The sequence below is a fragment of the Saccoglossus kowalevskii genome, chromosome 21, assembly GCF_978046115.1.
Source record: "Saccoglossus kowalevskii chromosome 21, keSacKowa6.1, whole genome shotgun sequence".
NCBI classification, from domain to species: domain Eukaryota; kingdom Metazoa; phylum Hemichordata; class Enteropneusta; family Harrimaniidae; genus Saccoglossus; species Saccoglossus kowalevskii.
This window is the reverse complement of record NC_140661.1, coordinates 19,821,875-19,842,128: the sequence shown is the minus strand read 5'-3', so window position 1 is coordinate 19,842,128 and position 20,254 is coordinate 19,821,875. Positions and strand designations below refer to the sequence as shown.

The 20,254-nt window shown below is 35.5% G+C and overlaps 1 protein-coding gene across 1 annotated transcript in view; it reads left to right on the top strand.

Annotated features, from left to right (window-relative positions):
- Nucleotides 1-383: 383 nt before the first annotated feature.
- Nucleotides 384-20,254, top strand: part of LOC102803688 (uncharacterized) — a 45,443-nt gene continuing 25,572 nt past the window's right edge. The window contains exons 1-3 of the mRNA XM_085495214.1: nt 384-552; nt 5,659-5,762; nt 19,801-19,999. Of these exons, the coding sequence (XP_085351340.1) occupies nt 5,703-5,762; nt 19,801-19,999 (259 nt within the window). The 5' untranslated portion in view covers nt 384-552; nt 5,659-5,702. The remainder of the gene's footprint in view (nt 553-5,658; nt 5,763-19,800; nt 20,000-20,254) is intronic.

Here is a 20,254-nt window from a genome sequence, read left to right as displayed (position 1 = left end):
CCCCGGCCAATGGAAAACGTCATCGTGCCAACATTGTTGCTTGGGTGTCAATCGATTTGGCACCAGCATATCTAAAAAAAAATGTAATTTGTTTTAAAAACCTGATGTTACACATTTTTTTTATCGCGTTCCAAAGGGCTTCGAATATGGCTGACGTGGCTTTTGACCTTGAAGATCGAATGCATTTTTTTTCTAAGAACGACTAAAGTGACAGTTTTTCAATTACTCGAAACCGTTAATATATTTAATAACAAAGTTACACTCTTGTACATATTGTGAAAATGGTAAACAATTAATCGACAACTATCCTCTAAAATATGACCTTTGTCTCGACCTTTCCTTTGGTGTTCGCGTTTCACGTGATCTCGCAAATTGCGAGAGGTCGTGTCACCCAAATGTTTTGCCCTTGTCTTTTCTTTGCATTAATTTTATTGTCAAAGCGGAGAGAGTCGGGGATTGGAAAATCTCTTTTTTCGACTCATTTTTGGCCTTTTCCAGCAATATCTAGAAGCAAATGTGTTCATAGGTAGATTGTTTACCTATTCAACTAGGGTAAGTGCTGTATGACAATCGAAATGTGTGTTATTTTACCAAAATTTCGCTCGAAATGCCGAGTGTTTTGTTGCATCGTCACAGCCTGCCGTGTTCGACCAGCTTGACACACACACAGCTGTTCTACGAACATTTTCTCGCCTTCTAGAAGTATCGGCGAAAAATTTACACATTTCAATGAAAGTCTTAGTTTCCATTAATATAATTGCCCTAAATTTTCAGCAATTTTTCGTCCACAATTAATTATGATTTGGTACCCAACGTTGACCGACGGACAACTGTTTTTCAGTTGACCCATCCACTTCCTGTTTCTGTGCAATCAAAATTGTTATCGAACTTTAAAACAGTGATCGACGTGTCTTGAAAAACAAGATATTACATGTCTGTATCTTTTATTATAATTTAAATTATTGAATTTTTTAATGGGCTTTTTGTATAATTTTAGTTTTTTTTTTGTTTTTGTTTTTTTTATTAGGAGATATTGATTTAGTGTGGATTTCATCTGGTTAACGTACTAAATTAATAATGTATGTTCTTGGTTGAGTTAAAATATACATGTCCTTAATCACCATAGAGTATGCATGATTCAGTGTTGGCCCTTGGCAGTTTTAATGACTTGCCATCTCATATTGTGGCTTTGAAAGTGTGTTTCATTCCTTTCTTTAAAAAATGTCATTGACGTAAAATTCTTTCTCTGCTAATCTATTAATTTTTAAAAACAGAAACCAAGGTTACAACATGAAATATTTTATTTTCAATCTGTTCTTGCACTTTATATAAATGAAACAAAAATGATAAACATACTGCATTTTCATCAATTTGTTTTTCCTTCTGGTGAAACCTAAGAATGTAACAAAACTGATCTTTATTATTTTCCTGTATTTAATTAAAGCCAATATGTTCCTCCTTGAAATTAGATAGTTCAATTGTGATCTCACTGAAACAAATTTGGTTCTTGTTTGGCAAGATTCTAGTTTTGTTTATTTGGTATAACCAGCATGTGTTTTTAACCTAGTACTAAACATAGTAGATATTAATTAAAAACTAGAACTAGCTTAGTTTGCTACTAAAGAATTGCAGAATGGTGTAATTAGGATTTGCCATTCAAAGTTTAACCTTTTACCACCAGTTCCCTCTTTGTATCACAAATTTACAAAATACTAGTAGTCCCATTTAAGGTTTGTACTTTCCTTCAAAAGATTGTGACAAAAATAGCAAAATGAAATTTTGTCTGTTGGCTCCAAAATTGGGGTTTATATTGAAGAATATAAGAAAAAAGAATAATTTGGGCAAGAAATTCTGGTAGTGGTGAAACGGTCAACTGTTTCATGCTAAACTGCAAAATCATTGAATAAAGTGTTTTTGATGAGTAAATGTACACAAAACCATACATGTAATTCATTTTGGATAAGAGTATCTTAGGACCAGGCTCACCCGCAACTCTGATCCTTAGCTTAATATGCCCTCCCTCCCTCTCTCCCTCCTTCATTTTAATTGTATATGCCCCTCTTCAGAACATGTTATCTGAAGGGGTTTTATCTCGTATTTTCACAAAAAAAGTCCTATTTGCATTATGCTTTTTTCAGCATAGTGCGAGAAAGAAAGGTTTCATACTCCCTAACCTTTAATCAAAATGTAACTCGTTATTTAGAGTTTCACCTAACATTTCTAAATTAACCTCCTGTGCTATTGTTATGATAATTATTGAAATATGTGCAAACGTGTGTGAAAATATTACGTTTCACTGAACATGTGTGTGCAATTTATTTGTGTCATCTGTGTTCACAACAATAGCTTTTACCTGGAAATAGTACCTGCAATTATACCAGCTGAAAGTGAATACTGGTATTTATGTTTTTGGAATTAAATTCTTTCATTGGTACTTCTTGGCTAAACAGTGTTGAAATATGTACTACAATTTTCAGTACATGTTAACTGGAAAGCTGTTCAAACTACCATACCCTGAATTATTTTTCTGACCGCAATTTACCTGTTGGCGATCCGCTCCGCTAGGATTGCCCTTATAATCACTTTTGTCGTTTTGTGTGTCTGTGTGTGTACATTTCCAGTGTTTTCACGTATGATTTCTTCTGTGATTTTTTTGGCTTGGCCGATTTCTTTCAAACTTGGCAGGTAGGTCACACCTTCACCCTAGTTATAAGGAAAAATCTGAAAAAATGTTTTGGCCCACCGTTGCCATAGCAACAGCCAAAAAACTGATTTTTGGATAGCTTCGCGCTAAATGTATCTCCTCCTACAAATTTGGGATAAAACACTTCAGACATAGCTCATTCTACTCAGCTTGAGTGTGGGCACAAAGTTACCATTTGAATTTTTGATATCTGTTTTCATTACCGAGAAATTTGACCCCAAAGTTGGGGTAACTTTTCACCAGCAACGGCTCGGCTGGTTTTGTTCATACTTCACAGGTAGGTCGTGTCGTCACTAATTGGAAAAAAAATCCTGGCCCACCACTGTCATTGCAACATCCAAAAACTGATTTTTAAATACTTTCGCCCCAAATGTATTACCTCCTACCAGTTTTGTACACAGTCAGCTGGCATCGGTGTCGCTGGGTGTATATGATAAAGGGAAGTTGTGCAATCAAATTTGCCGAGTTCGCAGTTTTTTGCCAATAAAAAAATAACTAAGGCAACAACTCACGGGTTTTCAGCATTTTTGTAATAAAGACATTATTCTCTATCAATAATCCGCCCAAAACAGGAACATTTCTACTAATTCTTGTGTTTTTTCGACGTTTTTCGAAAAACCTGCGATTAGGCTGCGAAAGTAGAACATTCCGGAGGGGGCGAAACGGAAGAGCCAAATTTAACGCGTAAAAATAGAACGCGTATTTTGACCTCTATGCGGTCGTTGCTAAAGAGCCCCGCGTCCATCGCCTGGCGATGCTCTTCCGTTTCACCAGTTGCATTTTTTTGACTAAAATTTGGGCAGTACTGTCAGTCACGAAAATTGATGAATAAATTAATACACATAAAATATGAATCACGGGCTAATTCAATGGTCACCGAACACTCCACTACTAAACAATCTGTGGCAAGATAGTAGTGTACTGTATATTTGACCCAGATTTGACAAGCGTGGTACAATTTTTTGCGCGTGTCCATAATAACGCGCACGAAGGATTGTGGAACAGAGTTCTTTATTTGCTGGCATTCTTGACTTTTGACTGCAGTTCTTTTTTATATTTTAGAGTAAATGCTTCTGATATGCTCTTACATTGCTTAATACCCGTCTGAAATTTTGGACTGTGGTCATATTTTTCGGTTAGGAGTCCTATATTTAAATAACTCACCGTGACTAGTGTTTTACTTTACGAAGTATATTATTATGAAGGTCAACACACTGTACTTTAGTTAAATATTTATCATTTCGTTATTTCATTATTTCGCTTTCCAGCTTTTACTGGAAACGCTTCATTCTAGAAAATGCTATCGCAAAACGGTTGGAAATAATAAATGTAACAGCAGAATACGTTCTAGCACAGTCACTCTACTAGGAGATTGACTGTGGTCCTCGTAATAAACTAAGTGACTTCTAAAGACTGAATGATGTTTGCGAACTTCATATTGGTTATAAACCGACGTTAGCTTCACGTTTATGTCAAACCATGGAAACAGCCAAAAACATCTTGCTTGTTTTTGAGCGGAGCGGATCGCCAACCAGCCTACCGGCTTGTTACATGTACTTCCTGTGATTGGTTACTAGTATTTGAAAGTCCAATAAAAAACTTGTTTTTGAATTATGAATTGTATACATGTATTTTAAAAAATTTTCATTGTGAAATGTGATTTTCTGTTTCAAATAAAATGGGTATAGTTTTTATTGTACTGGAAATGTATGTTATTCAGCAATTTGAGGTTGTCTACATGTATGGTACTAGTATTTGTTCGGTTAGTAGTGTGTAGTATTTCCTCTAAACCATTTGCAAAGTTTTCTCAGTACTAGATTTAACCGGAGCAGAGCCCATAGAAATATGTAGTACAGTGGTACACGTCTAGAACAATCAGTGATTTAGCTCTGCCCCTGAGAATAGAGAAAATACAGTAAATAATACAAATGGCGTTTAAAACCCTACACATCTTCATACATGTATGAACATCAGTTTTTAATATTCATGTTTTCCTTGCATTTTCACATTTGCAGAGTTTCAGATAGCTCAGTTTATTAACAACAAAACACATAGCAGCAATATTTAAATGAGTCAGTATACAACAGTGATTTTTGGTTTATATGTGTTTAAATAGAGCACATGTGGTATGAATTCTGTAAGATACTTTATTTTTGCTTGGAAATAATTTTTGCTTCTGCTAATAATAAAATAGTTACTAAATACGTTTCCGTGGTAACATGAAGTTGCTTGTTTCCATGGAAATTGAACACAGTCGCATATTTTTGTCAGTTTACCTATAGTGTGGTACTAGACGACAAAATATGTTGGTTTAAATATAAAATTGTTGTAGGCACCTATTTAAAAACATATTATTTAACTGACATCAAATGCAGCTTTTCCTTGCGCGATCACGCACAGGTTCATGGAGAAGGCCATAGATGGTCACCTTCAGCAAAACCATGCAAATCAAACAATGGTTTGTGGCATCACAAATGATAATTTTTCACATAATAATCGTTGTTTGCCTGTAAATGTTTGTTGTTATAGAAGTTCTGTAAACAATTTTTCAACCGAACAACAAAATATTATGGATTCAATTAAACTTGTACATGCAATCATCCCAACTGAAAGTTTAATTTGAACAAATATCACAAAGAAGGGTGATAATTATGATGATCATGGGAAATGGCAACTAGAAGCCATATCGAATTGGCATAAATTACAGTTTCTGTTATTTTGACACTCGTAGTTGGTCATGTGATGAAAAGGATGATTTGTAAATTCATGGAGCAGGTTGATACTAGTCGTGTCAGTGACTGTACCACTTTGGTTTATGGATAATATTAGCCAATGACGTCACTCATATCAACCAGCAGCTGTATGTACAAGCGATGTCTGCAGATAAATTGAAATTACCCTATTGGTTGCTGGTAGCAACATGCATTATGTTTATTACTTTTTTATCTTTACAGAAATGGTTGTGATAGAGCATTGAATATACACCATAGCAGGGGCTATGTTAGGAGAAACGGCTGACTCAACATCACAGAGTGGAGAAGGTCAAACATCTACAGAGGTATGTAGACTACTACCGTTAAAATCCTATTATAAACCACGGTTTATATTACAATGTATCAAATAAAAAATTGGGATCAACAGCTCAAGTTCGGGGTGCGGTTTATATCAGGTACATATTGCAATCACTAAATGGGTGTGGTCACTTGCACAAAACAAACAATACACCGTACAATCTTTTGAATATAAGCTAACTCCAATTTAGATGTCAGGGAAGAGTGATAAGTGTCACGTCACAAAAAAACTGTTTACATGAAAAAAAAATACTTGGTATTATCTAATGTAATATGCATTTATTTATTTTTAGCTCCGCTGTCGACTTTGTCGAGCGGAGCTTATCATATGAGTGATTGTCCGTCGTCGTCCGTCGTCGTCCGTCGTCCGTGTCAATGTTTTACTTTTTCGACTTCTTCTTGAAAACTACAAGCCTGAATGCTTTGATACTTGGTGTATATGTACCTTGGGTAGACCTCTCTCAGATTTGTTCATTTCATGATGATATCTTCAATTCTCTAATTTTGGTGAATATTTTTGTCATTTTTAGTAAAAAGTGATATTTTCGACTTCTTGTTGAAAACCGCAAGTGCAATTGCTTTGATATTACATATATAGGTACTACATGTGAACCTCTCTCAGATTTGTTCATTTTGTAATGATATCTTTAATTCTCTAATTTTGGTGAATATTTTTGTCATTTTTGGTAAAAAGTGATATTTTCGACCTCTTGTTGAAAACCGCAAGTCCAATTGCTTTGATATTACATATATAGGTACTACATGTGGACCTCTCTCAGATTTGTTCATTTTGTAATGATATCTTTAATTCTCTAATTTTGGTGAATATTTTTGTAATTTTTGGTAAAAAGTGATATTTTCAACTTCTTGTTGAAAACCGCAAGTCCAATTGCTTTGATATTACATATATAGGTACTACATGTGGACCTCTCTCAGATTTGTTCATTTTGTAATGATATCTTTAATTCTCTAATTTCGGTGAATATTTTTGTAATTTTTGGTAAAAAGTGATATTTTCGACTTCTTGTTGAAAACCGCAAGTCCAATTGCTTTGATATTACATATATAGGTACTACATGTGGACCTCTCTCAGATTTGTTCATTTTATGATGATATCTTTAATTCTCTAATTTTGATGAATATTTTTGTAATTTTTGGTAAAAAGTGATATTTTCGACTTCTTGTTGAAAACCGCAAGTCCAATTGCTTTGATATATTATACATATAGGTACTACATGTGGACCTCTCTCAGATTTGTTCATTTTCTAATGATATCTTCTGTTCTTTAATTGCCATGTGCATTGCTAACAGCGGAGCTATCTCAGCCGACAGGCTGCTTGTTTATTTTCTTCGTCACGGAAAGTATATTCTGACAGGAGTTTCAAATAAAAACAAACATTAATGCATTGCTTAGTAGAAAATGATCATGGTACGGCACTAAAAAAGTACGATATCGTGGGAACGGTAACGCAATCCGGCCATGCTTCAGCTCACAAGTGAATAACTTACTTGTTTTCGAACTGTTGAAATTGTTGATTATTACTCAGTAGTGATTATAACAACGCACGAAAAATAAATTCGTTGAATTGTTATCAAATGCAAGTAAAATTCAACTTAGTTTCACCGTAAGCGAATTATTTCGGTCACATGTATACGATCGATGCGACATCCGAGATGTAGTTTGAATGCACACGAGACGTTACTTGACCAGGTAGGTCAAGTCACTAATTAACCAATCAAAATGCTGGATGGTGCTCACCTGTTCAAATTACCTTAGTTCATTTAAATATGTTAATGACAGGTCACCGACTTCATGGTAATCGAAACCCGGAAGCGATTTACCGATAATGTAGTGCGATCTTTTGGCTTTGATTTTCATGGGAAAACAACATGCCTTTTTATTTAAATCAAGAAATTACTTGTTTTCGAAAGATGAACTAAACATCGAAAAAGAATTTAACAGTTTTTCGGTGAGAACAGCTCATTGTCGAAAACTTGCGATACACGGACGTATTCATAAGGAGTATTGACAAAAGTTGTCATAAGACAAAATCAGTTTCACTGCGTGTTTGACATCCTAACACTACTGAACACTATTGAACACTACTGAACAATAAAGAGGTGTGAATATTTTTAGGCACGTTGTCGAAACAAATGAATAGGATTAGAAACAATGTACCAGCTCATTGAAACAAAGTCGGTCATGGTCTTGTTGAATTGGGGGTGTGGTTAGTAATAGGTACTTTTCATGTTTTCAATTTTTGTTGAGAACTCTTTAACACTGAAGCCGAAATCAGGGGTGCGGTTACTATTAGGTATGCGGTTTATAATAGGATTTTAACGGTATATCACATGTTATGACCTAAATGCACCATGTGCACTTTAAATATTTTCAACTTTGTTTATTTTTTCTGTAGAGAAAAGCCCATTCAGATATCTATAGAATGTTTTGGCGGGTTATTCTGTGTATCATTTGCCTTAATTGCATTGCTTCAATCCCTATTATCTGAAAAAACTTGTGTTATTTAATCGCAAAAGGAAAAGTTGAAATTATATACTATACATACATTTTCTATAAATCCCAACTGAAATTAGTTTGCCAAACTAGTTTTTATACTTTAAAAACTGATGTCTCCTGTGCATGGTTTAATATTTTATGCCCAAAGTGTGGTCCAACACATTGCCTGCTGTGAGCCTCTATAGATATACCAAAATCAATGGGGGGGGGGGGGGTGTCAGCACATGTCCACCCAACACTAGGGATAACAGATTCATGGGCTGCATGCCTCTGCTTGTCTGGCTTCCTAAGCTGATGGCATTCAGTGTTGAGAAAATGACATCCAGTCAGAGGGGATGTAAAACTGTCGGTCCTAAGTGATATTTCTAAATTTAGTGCACATAAAAATTCATAGCATCCTTGTTATAAGGAATAGCAGATCACAGCAGAATGATGGAACTTTCTCTCAAACAGGTCTCTGTGGGAGATCAGTGTTATTTCCTAAGCAAATAACACCGAATAAACGGCAAGGTAAAGACTATGTCTAATTATAGTAAATACGTACTGCGTGCGTGACTCGAACCGGCGCTCGCGTACGGCACCTAATCGCCTAGCTTCACGCCACTACACGTCTTCCCCTCGGCCACGTGTTATTTCCTGCTGAATATTATGCCTTGTATAAATATGGTCAAATAAATAAACTTATTTCTGAGCCCCTACCATGAAAAACTATCAATTGAGATTTGATGCCCTCTCAAAGAAAACAACTGCAGATCCTAATGTGCTGCTTGGAATACCATTACTGTGATGTCATTGGTGATGTCATTGTTGGCAATCGCATGAACTATTGTTGAAAACTTAACTTTAATCACTTTGCTGTATGATTAATGTAGTTAGGGTTAGGGGTTTCATTAGCATTTCTAGTGGTATGGGTTGATATTTTGAGTAGGGTTAGTGGTTTCATTAGCATTTCTCGTTGCATGGATTGATATTTTGAGTAGGGTTAGTGGTTTCATCACAGGGAGCCCTGGAACTATGACCAACTGTACGCACGCCCTATGAGCGGGACGGGGGGAGAAGGTGGTATCGGCTGGTATCTAGTGTAAGAAATAGACAAGGGATGAAGGCTCCAGCCAGCTCATACTTTTTAAACTGGAAAAAACAGACGAACAGAATGGAAAACAAAATCTATAAAAAATACCAGGTTGAAGTTTATTAGTTGCTCTTTCAAATTTCGCCAAAGCCTTACCTACATTTTACCGATATCTGCAGAATAAATCAAGAAAACTACACAAATCAACTCCATTTGCGAATACTTAACGGTTTGCCCGAACGCACGGCACAGTTTGGAGGCGTGGCCTGTTCAGCATTTGTCAACAACCAATCATAAGACTTGTTACGAACCACATCGAGGTTAGCCTTGGTTTGTAACCAGTCTTGTAATTGGTTCTTTGCCTCTAATTTTTTATGACCTGTCAAAGGAAACTCTACTTCCTGGCTTCTTAGTTATGGCATATGTACATAACTGTACATATATTACCATATTGACGTCATTGTCATTGATTTTTAACTACTAACAAACATAACCTGACACGTGGCATGACTTTCCAATGCTTGTATGTTATTGTGGTTAGAGATCTCACTAACATCTTGCTAGTGGATTTTGAGCTAAATTTGTTGTTAATGCTACATGTTTTAATGCAAGCCCCCTTCTATCCCTTAAAAAACTTACCACTGTAAAATACTTTATTTTAGCTAAAATTAATTTTCACTGTCATTAGTAGCATTCATTTAAAACTTTGTTTTAACAAATTTCAAATGGCACGACTTTTCACTGCTCTGTGTTACTGTGCAGTTTAGGGGTTTCCACAACTTTTCTGGTAGACGATGTGCACTTTCGGAATGCAGACATTCAGTAATGTCACTTTATATTTAAGTTGTCTGTCGAGATATACACATGGTGAGTGGCTGTTGATACTGTAAACCTGATTTTATTTCACACAGACACTTTTTTTAATATCGCAAGTCAGTGGAAATGGCATAATTTTGTAGCAGTAAAAATTTCTGTGATGCAGAGTGTAAAATTTTGTTTTCGTGGATGTCATTTTACTTGTGGATTGTTGATGGATAGCTGTAGTTGCGTCAAATTATAGAGGGCGCTGTAACTGAAATGTATGCATTAATTATTCACTGGGTTTTAATTGAACTGTTTTCGCAGATAAGATAATTCACTAAGTTTAAAAATTACGATAGAACTCATTTTCCTGGCATGTAACTTGTGTATGGTAATATACATAGTTTTCATGATCTTGTGAGTTTCATGCACATCAAAGAAATTAGGGGGGAGCTTAAAAAAGATGGTGCAAATAGAAATGATTGCAGTTATTGTTAAAATAAAAAAAACAAATACATGCCTTACAAATAAAACACAGAAAAAAACGCTAACGAGTTCTTTCTCAGTATCGCTCATTTGTGTTTAACACATGATATGCTAAATGCTTCCACAGATAGCCAAAGTAAATGGGGAAAAAAATACCGTCAACAGGCAATAAATTAATACCATACATGTATTTACTCTACTAGAAGCCCATATGCTTGTGTATCTATGGTCAAAATAAGATGTACTGTAGAATACTTTATTTTCGCTTGGAATTTATTTTCGCTATTTTCGCTGGAGGGATGATTCCGTGAAAATAAAATCCAGCGAATATACTTTTTTTCCTATATTTCACATTAAACTCATCAATAATCAGTGAAAATAAATTCCATACAAAACGCCCAAAAAGCCTTTTCAGAGAAAATAAATTCCAGCGAAAATAAAGTATTCCACAGTATTTCAATGATTTTAGTGCTATACATAGGCTTCTATTGGATATATGCTTCTAACAGATTAAATACAGCAATATTGCTAGAGTTGTACTTTTGTACTGCAGTTTAGTGATTGTTTCTGCATTTTTTTTTTTTTTATTTTTTAAATACTCGTATTTTCATATATTTGTCAAGAAATTTTTGTTGTAACCAATTTCTTTAGTCATGATTTTAAATATTTTTGTGCCAGACGACAATTCCAGACATTCAATGGTTACTATTGCCTCTCCTGGCATTTGTGCAAAGGAAGCCATATTCATGTTTGGGACGACATGATAGGGCTGTGTGACAGTCTCTCAATCAAATGGCAATTTAATGCGCTATCTACCAGGCTACCAGGCTCTGTCAAACACAAGCACCTGCGAATCTTTACCAAGCTTCCTCCAAAGTCACATTTGTTAGTGAATGAATCTTGTGACTCTGTGGCACACAAACCCAGCCTTAGGTAGGATTTGAACTTGGGTCTATCGATCATGAGTCTGATACAACAAGGTTCCTCCAAAGTCACATTCATTAGTGAATGAATCTTGTTCAGTGCATCTGTGGCGCACTCACTCAGCCTTAGGTAGTATTTGAACTTGGGTCTACCGATCATAAGTCTGATACGACAAGGTTCCTCCAAAGTCACATTCATTAGTGAATGAATCTCGTCCAGTGCATCTGTGGCGCACTCACTCAGCCTTAGGTAGGATTTAAACTTGGGTCTACCGATCATGAGTCTGATATGACAAGGTTCCTCCAAAGTCGCATTCGTTAGTGAATGAATCTCGTCCAGTGCATCTGTGACGCACTCACTCAGCCTTAGGTAGGATTTAAACTTGGGTCTACCAATCATGAGTCTGATACGACAAGGTTCCTCCAAAGTCACATTCATTAGTGAATGAATCTCGTCCAGTGCATCTGTGGCACACTCACTCAGGCTTAGGGAGGATTTGAACTTGGGTCTACCGATCATGAGTCTGATACGACAAGGTTCCTCCAAAGTCACATTCATTAGTGAATGAATCTCGTCCAGTGCATCTGTGGCACACTCACTCAGGCTTAGGGAGGATTTGAACTTGGGTCTACCGATCATGAGTCTGATATGACAAGGTTCCTCCAAAGTCGCATTCGTTAGTGAATGAATCTCGTCCAGTGCATCTGTGACGCACTCACTCAGCCTTAGGTAGGATTTAAACTTGGGTCTACCAATCATGAGTCTGATACGACAAGGTTCCTCCAAAGTCACATTCATTAGTGAATGAATCTCGTCCAGTGCATCTGTGGCACACTCACTCAGGCTTAGGGAGGATTTGAACTTGGGTCTACCGATCATGAGTCTGATACGACAAGGTTCCTCCAAAGTCACATACATTAGTGAATGAATCTCGTCCAGTGCATCTGTGGCACACTCACTCAGGCTTAGGGAGGATTTGAACTTGGGTCTACCGATCATGAGTCTGATATGACAAGGTTCCTCCAAAGTTGCATTCGTTAACGGTGAATGAAACTCGTCCAGTGCATCTGTGGCACACAAACCCAGCCTTAGGTAGGATTTGAACTTGGCTGTACCGATCATGAGGATGGTACAACAAGGTTCCTCCAAAGTCGCATTCGTAAGTGAATGAATCTCGTCCAGTGCTTCTGTGGCACACTCCTAGGTGAAACTGAATATTGTCAGAAAAATATAGTTTAGATATGTACATGTATACCTGCATTTTTTCTCTGTCAGCATATTTGGGTGTGGCTTGGCTTCCACTAAAGATAAAATATTTCAGCTGCCATGGCTGATATACTAGGCTTCTCATTTGAAAATGGCCTCTGACCTCAATTTGGTCCTCCTGTACTATTGACGTATCATGTCTGAACAGTTGTTTTAGTGATTTGGTAAGCTATGCTCTTAAAATCTCTTCAAAATTGATATAAATTCGATGATAATTAGCTCTTCTGAGTTTTAATAGGTGTGTAGAGTGATCAATTAGAAAGTAAGGTCTCCACTATATTGTTTTTGTTTACTAACTTTAGCCAGTTAGCAAACAGGGAGAAGATACCATCCTGAGAAAATTGTGAATAGAAATGCTCTTTATATAAACATAGTAATTGTTTTCAATACATTAACTTATTCAATGATTCTGTTTTGAAAATAAGACTGGGTGGTGCAACAAATTTAATTTTTATTCTGCATTGACAGGATCTTATACTCATTTCAGATCACCCATACCATACTTCCCCGATCATAAGCCCCTCTTTGGTTATAAACCCACCCCTTATTTTTAGACATTCAACGAGTTGAGGGCATCCTTGATTATGTGCACAGGGTGTTTTTACAGAATGTCGACAATACATGTAGGTTTAATCATAAAAAAATATTTATTAAAGTGGGGGAGCTGTCACCTACATGTACGCATGCGTCAGATGGCCATAGCGTGTCATTGTTTACAAACAGGTGTGTCTACCCATACTCCTTTGCGTTCTTAGCGTGTGTTGTTATCATCACATGGGACTCAATTCCTGCATGTGCGCAGGTAACGACCCTCCCACTCTAAATTTTAACATGTTCCATATCACAGAAAGCATTATTGGTAAGGTAGTTCTATTTTTTAGCTCCGCTGTCAACTTTGTCGAGCGGAGTGATTGTCCATCGTCGTCCGTGTCAATGTTTTACTTTTTCGACTTCTTCTTGAAAACTACAAGCCTGAATGCTTTGATACTTGGTGTATATGTACCTTGGGTAGTCTTCTCTTAAATTTGTTCATTCCATGATGATATCTTCAATTCTCTAATTTTGGTGAATATTTTTGTCATTTTTGGCAAAAAGTGATATTTTCGACTTCTTGTAAAAAACAGCAAAGTCCGGTTGCTTTGATACTATACATATTGTTCATTTTCTAATGATATCGTCAGTTAATTGGTTTGCACTCATCTTTTCTGTTAATACTCACAATGATGTAATTCTGAAGTATTCCATTCTCCTTGGATCGATTTTAAGCAGGTTATTTCCGAAATGCCAAGAAAGTGACCTTGAAGTCATGAAACCTTGTCATTGGACATTGTTTTACTTTTCGGAATAATAGATGTGAATTGAGACTACCATAAAATATCCTTTGACGTGACCTGTGATTGCTGTGAAAGGTGTTAAATACTCCCTTCACACTCATTTGAATAGCTTTAGAAAATAACTTTCATTTTTTAATCAAAATATATTCTAACAGATCATATCTTTAAAATCGCAGTAATTCAATTGTCCATAGCTTTAAAAATGCCAATTTTTCAGAAATTGCATCAGTACAACACACTTGGCCTATCAGATCAGAGTACATTGTAGAAAAACATCATGAAGCAAATTACTTCGCCTCTAGAGTTTGCGCTGATCGAAAACATTACACAACTAAGATAATGACAAAAAACTTGTCTTCGACTGTTCTGCTACATACCCTAAAAATGTTTATACCGTGAATTCCAGTGGTACATGTATGTAAATAATATAGTTAGTGTTTTCCTTGGGTGTGCGCCCACCACTTACTTTCACCGATTTCACATATTGAGGCCCCTGGGCTTGATTTATGTGATTTTCTATAGAGAAGCTCTTTTGTGTCGATTTCTATGCACAAGACTTATCGCTCATTGGATGAATCTCAGATTTATTTAGAAACTGTCGTCCACTGCTGTGATATTGGATTACATGTTGAATCAGTGTTCATTTTCTTATGATATGCTAATTAGGCTTGTTTGCGGGATGCATTATAGAGGGGGATACTTTATGTATGTGTTATGTTTATTAAATTACCGTACGAACGCAACGCATTGTACAAGCATAGATTTCAATGAAACGTGATCTTCAATATTTTCAACTATCTGTTATAAATGTAACTGTGGGGCATGTGGCTTATAGAATGTAACATTTCCCCCACTCAATGCGGTTAGAATTAGTAATTATGCTGTGTTGTTAAAAGGTTGAAAGTTCATCGCTACCATATATGGATGTCATGGATGAACCAATCCTTGAATTTGTATTACTTGTATTAGAATTTTTGGGGAAAACAATCTAGTTTTGCACCATATTGTACAAAGCTCAATCGGATTGTCTCAAAACTTGTCAATGCTAGATCATATCATGGCTAATGTTACATTCTATCAGTCTCCATTTTCATCTGAAAAAATAAAAATCACTGTTTATTGAATAAACTAAAAATTATTCTATTAATTCACGCATAAGAAACAAATTTACATCTGTACCCTATTCACACGCTTGAAAAAAAACACAATTATTATTACTACTGCAAATTGAGTTTTTATGGTAATCATATTTTTGTTCTTCATAAGAACCTTTATATCCCGTCCTCAATTATTTAAGAGTTCTTGTTAACCTTTTATTGATGATAAAATAAATTACTAGTGACATCTTGACATAAAATTAGACTACTTTGCCTTGTTGTATAGTGATAAATAATACAAACTGGAGAAGAAACTTTTACATATGCAAATTAGTTACTAGTTATTAGTTTTTCACAAGAGCTGTAGGCAATTTAAAATTGTCTATTTACTTCAAAATTAAAAAAGAAATTCCAAAAACATGTATAACAATTTTCAAAATTTTGGCAGGGAAAAGGGTTGATCATTTTTCGTCACTGACAATACCAGTTAGCTTAATCGGTAAAACATACTGGCTGAAAAGATAGTACATGTATGTATTCGTGCCACAAATTATTTGTAATTCGTATACTGTATATGAACAGAGCTAAAAATGGCCATGGGCCATGGAGGCACAATTTCAATCAGTTCAAAGGAATTTTAAAAGCTTCAGCCATAAAATTGAATGCTACATGAGAGTACTAAAATACAACCCCTAGATGAATCGTATGTCGTTGTCACATAAATTTCCACAACATGCAATAGATGCTTGTACGTGTGAAGTGACAGACAAAAACGAAAATGCTTCCTGCTTCTTCTATGTGTTTATTTATGAAGTACATTTGCATATGAATAGGTATAATTAGCATATCAATGTATTTCTCATTGTAAAAATAGATTTCTTGGAAAAACAAGTGTAAATGCTACTCCAGATTGTTGTTACATTACATTTATGTTCATAAACTATTTGAAAATGTAATACCCGGTAGTTTATCTATCCTTTTTACTCACTTTAGGTCGAATATAATTTGATAGATATTGATCAGTGTTTGACATGAATTAGGACAGTCTCGTAAGAGAGGTCAATATTCAATGACCTCATTCAAAAGATTGAGTGGTAAAGTAAAAAGTAACGCCACCATTTGTTGAGTACATTCAATCTTAGTTACCAACATCCACAATTATTTGCTCACATAAAACACCATCACTAATGAAATTACAATTGCTAGCAACCTGGTAAATTTTCATGGCATGATAGAAAACCATTTTTACCATTGGTGTCTTTAGCCTGAATTAATCTTAAAATCATTGCCGTTTTAAAATATGCGCACATGTCAAAAACATACGACTAGTATTGGAAAAGGAGTTCAGGTTACCGTTGTCTATGTACATTAACATGTGCTTACTGGGGTCACCTAAATCATCAAGCTTTTGTTTCTTTTTATTAATAGAAAAATATATGCCCTTTCTGTTGCCTTTAACCTCGTACTTACAGTGATATTGGCATTGTCATCAATTTCATAATTTCCATCATGTAGAAAACTAATTATATAAATCAAGTCATGGTTGGAAAACTTAGAAAATTCGATTACATATGTCTGTCACATCAACCTTAGGTATCAGTAAAAATTATACCGTAAATTCTGTATTAGGAGCACATCCCTAATAGAAGTCGCACCCATTCTTTTTGAGCAATTGAGAACCAAAAATTCATCATTTCTCATATGTGTAGGTGCTCTAATAGAAGGCGCATCCCCTTTATTGCATTGTGCCATTTTAATAGAAGCCACGGTTTCTAATACAGATTTTACAGCACACTCCATTGTGGATGCGTTATTCGGCACAATTCATTAGACTTTGTCCTGCCATTTTTGTTGTTTAGTGATAAACTATGGTAAGCCTACCAGATCAAAAATTGTTCCTGCATTGTCTTGTATTCATATTAGCGGCAGCTCATTTTCATTGCACTTGACAAGGAATAGCAACAGATAATATAATTTAATAAAATAGAACAAATGATAGAATTTAATATGGTACATGTGCATTATCTTATTCACATTTTCCTGGCAGTCAATATTAGTGCGTGCTGGAGAAATCTTGTGTATACTACATTTGTAATTAGACAATCGCCTAATTAGTAAAGATGAAAATAAGGAATTGAGTTTGTTCATTTATGCTGATGATCCTAGGACCCCGGGAAGCAAATCATTTTCATCGCGTGTGATGATAGTGGCTGCTGTAGACCTTGGAATTAATAGCTACTCAATATTTGCCCAATTTGCATGGCTTTCTTTTGTACTTTTGACAACAGATGAAGCTTGCGTGCCTATTTGATAAGGATTATGCACGAAATTTTTTTCCCAGTAATAAATAAACTCAGATTCCATATTGTTGAAAGATCCATGCTTGATTTCAAATCTAGTGACTATTATGAAAATAGTATTCAAATTACCCTACTTTCATTCCTTGTTATTTTGCTCATGTTTAGTAATCATGAAAAATGGGTTAACTTAATAAATAGGCATCAATTTGTTTTATGCAGTACTAGTAGGTTATTCTTTCGTTCTTGGATTATTGAACGAAAGACGTTTCACTTGGCAGCACAGATTTTTATACAAATTATAGGCTCAGTTCTGTTACTGTATATATTTTACCAGATGTGCAATATAATGGGTTAGTGTGTCTTCCCAAACAGATACAGTGCAGGTTTCATCTGCCCTATTCAACTCCCAAGTGCACAAATTTGCCTGCCTTGTAGCATATCTTGTTGAAAAAATGGCATCTCCCTATCAGAAGAAATACAAGACACACAGAATAGATTACTATATATAGGTACTTGTATATGTATGAGGAGATTCAACATCTATTGAGTTAGTGATTGACATTCCTACAACCCTCCCCCACCCAAGTGTACAAATTTGCCTGCCTTGTAGCATATATTGTTGGAAAAAGACATCTCCCTCTCAGAAGAAATGAAAGACACACAGAATAGATTACTTAAAAAGACTATATTAAATTATGTGCATTTTGTATATGTATGATGAGATTCAACACCTATTAGTTAGTGATTGACATTCCTACAACCCTCCCACCCCCACCCAAGTGCACAAATTTGCCTGCTTTGTAGCATATATTGTTGGAAAAATGGCATCTCCCTATCAGAAGAAATGCGAGACACACAGAATAGATTACTATATATACTTGTATATGTATGAGGAGATTCAACACCTATTGAGTTAGTGATTGACATTCCTACAACCTTCCCACCCAAGTGCACAAATTTGCCTGCCTTGTAGCATATGTTGTTGAAAAAATGGCATTTTCATATCAGAAGAAAATGCGAGACACACAGAATAGAATACTATATATACTTGTATATGTATGATGAGATTCAACACCTATTGAGTTAGTGATTGACATTCCTGCAACCTATACTTCATACCATTTGTATTGCTAGAATGTTATATTGCCTGTAGTGTATGGTTTTTGTAGAGGAATTCTGTTTCTCATGATGTATTATTTTTGTAATACAACTGTCTTATTATAAATAAGTGGTAAACAGTCTTGGAAAGTTGAAAATTGCATGAGGTCATTTTGTGTCGAATACTCTTTTAATTTGAGTAAATCGAATCAAATGCGAAAGTTGTTGCACTCAGAGTTATCCTGATTGAAGCCTGACTTATTTCACGTTTATCGAGTAGGGAGTAATTGTTATCACTTCAATAAATCCTGTCTAGCATTGCTGTTTAGAATTCTGTTTTGTGTGCATGCTAAAATATTTAACCAAGGAAGTACAAAATGTATGTGATGTTGGCAGTTTGCTCAGACACGATGGCCTTAAAAGTAAAATAGTTGTTGAATACTTTGAAAATGGAATGACTTAAGGGCTTTACAGGACACAACTCAAGAGTCTGGTGTGCATGAAATGCTTCATATGGGATCTTGATTTTAATAGTGTTTTTGTTCATCTTTGATCGTCAAACAGGAAGATCCTGCAAATCTGCAGAAATGTAATTTTCTGCTGTTTTTAAGAAGTGGAAAAAGAAGAGATTGATATACTAGTAGGTTGGCCTTGAGAAAGTTCTCCAATTTTGATGAATATCACTAATGAACTACCATCTTTTACAACTGGTTGCCCAGTAGACTTCCAATAAATTTAACCAAACACATCTTTAGATATTGTGTATACAGTAAAAGTTATAATAGGATCATTGTTATATTGTTATTTTATCAATGTTTGTGTAGAGCAAAATTACAGTTGTCATTGGGAAATATGATCCAGATGATATTTGTGATTAGTTGGGGATCCAGCCATTCCGAATGCCCTTCCTAGTGTGCTCAAGATTGGCCTGGTGAATCACGACATAAATATGCCGACTTCAGTTCATTACCATGGAAACTTACATGTGCAGACTGACCCTAGGCCCTACCCACTGCCCTCCAGACTGATTCACTAGTCTATTTTATTCTTAAATTTTCCACGATAATAGACAGTACCAAGTATAATCTAAGATCAAAATTTAATGAAATTTAATTACTTTTTCTGGTAGGTGCACCGACTTGACAGTGATTTTAGAATGTCAGAACCAAGCTGTAGTGCTGCTACTAATCTTGAACAAGATCTCTATCCAGCATTGATGGCATCTCAACCAATAGGAACTGATAGATTTCATCTTCCCAGTAGTTCAAACAATTCTGATGTTTTAACAGATGACACTGATGATTATATTACTGACAACAGAAATACAGGTAAGATAGGACTGGGTTACTTTCAGCCATAGTGGTAGACTTGTATTTTATAAATGGTGAAAGCCAAGTGACCTTTGTAGCCTTCCTCTTGATAATTGTCACCAGTCTGGGGTTCTGCCTGTGATGCAATGATTGACAGGCTCAATAATATTCCACCAATCAGCAAGGTCAAAATTTGCCTTGATATTTTATTAGACACTGATCGCTCCAATTTCAAAATATTTTGAGATTTTCTCATGGCATTGCAAGATAGTG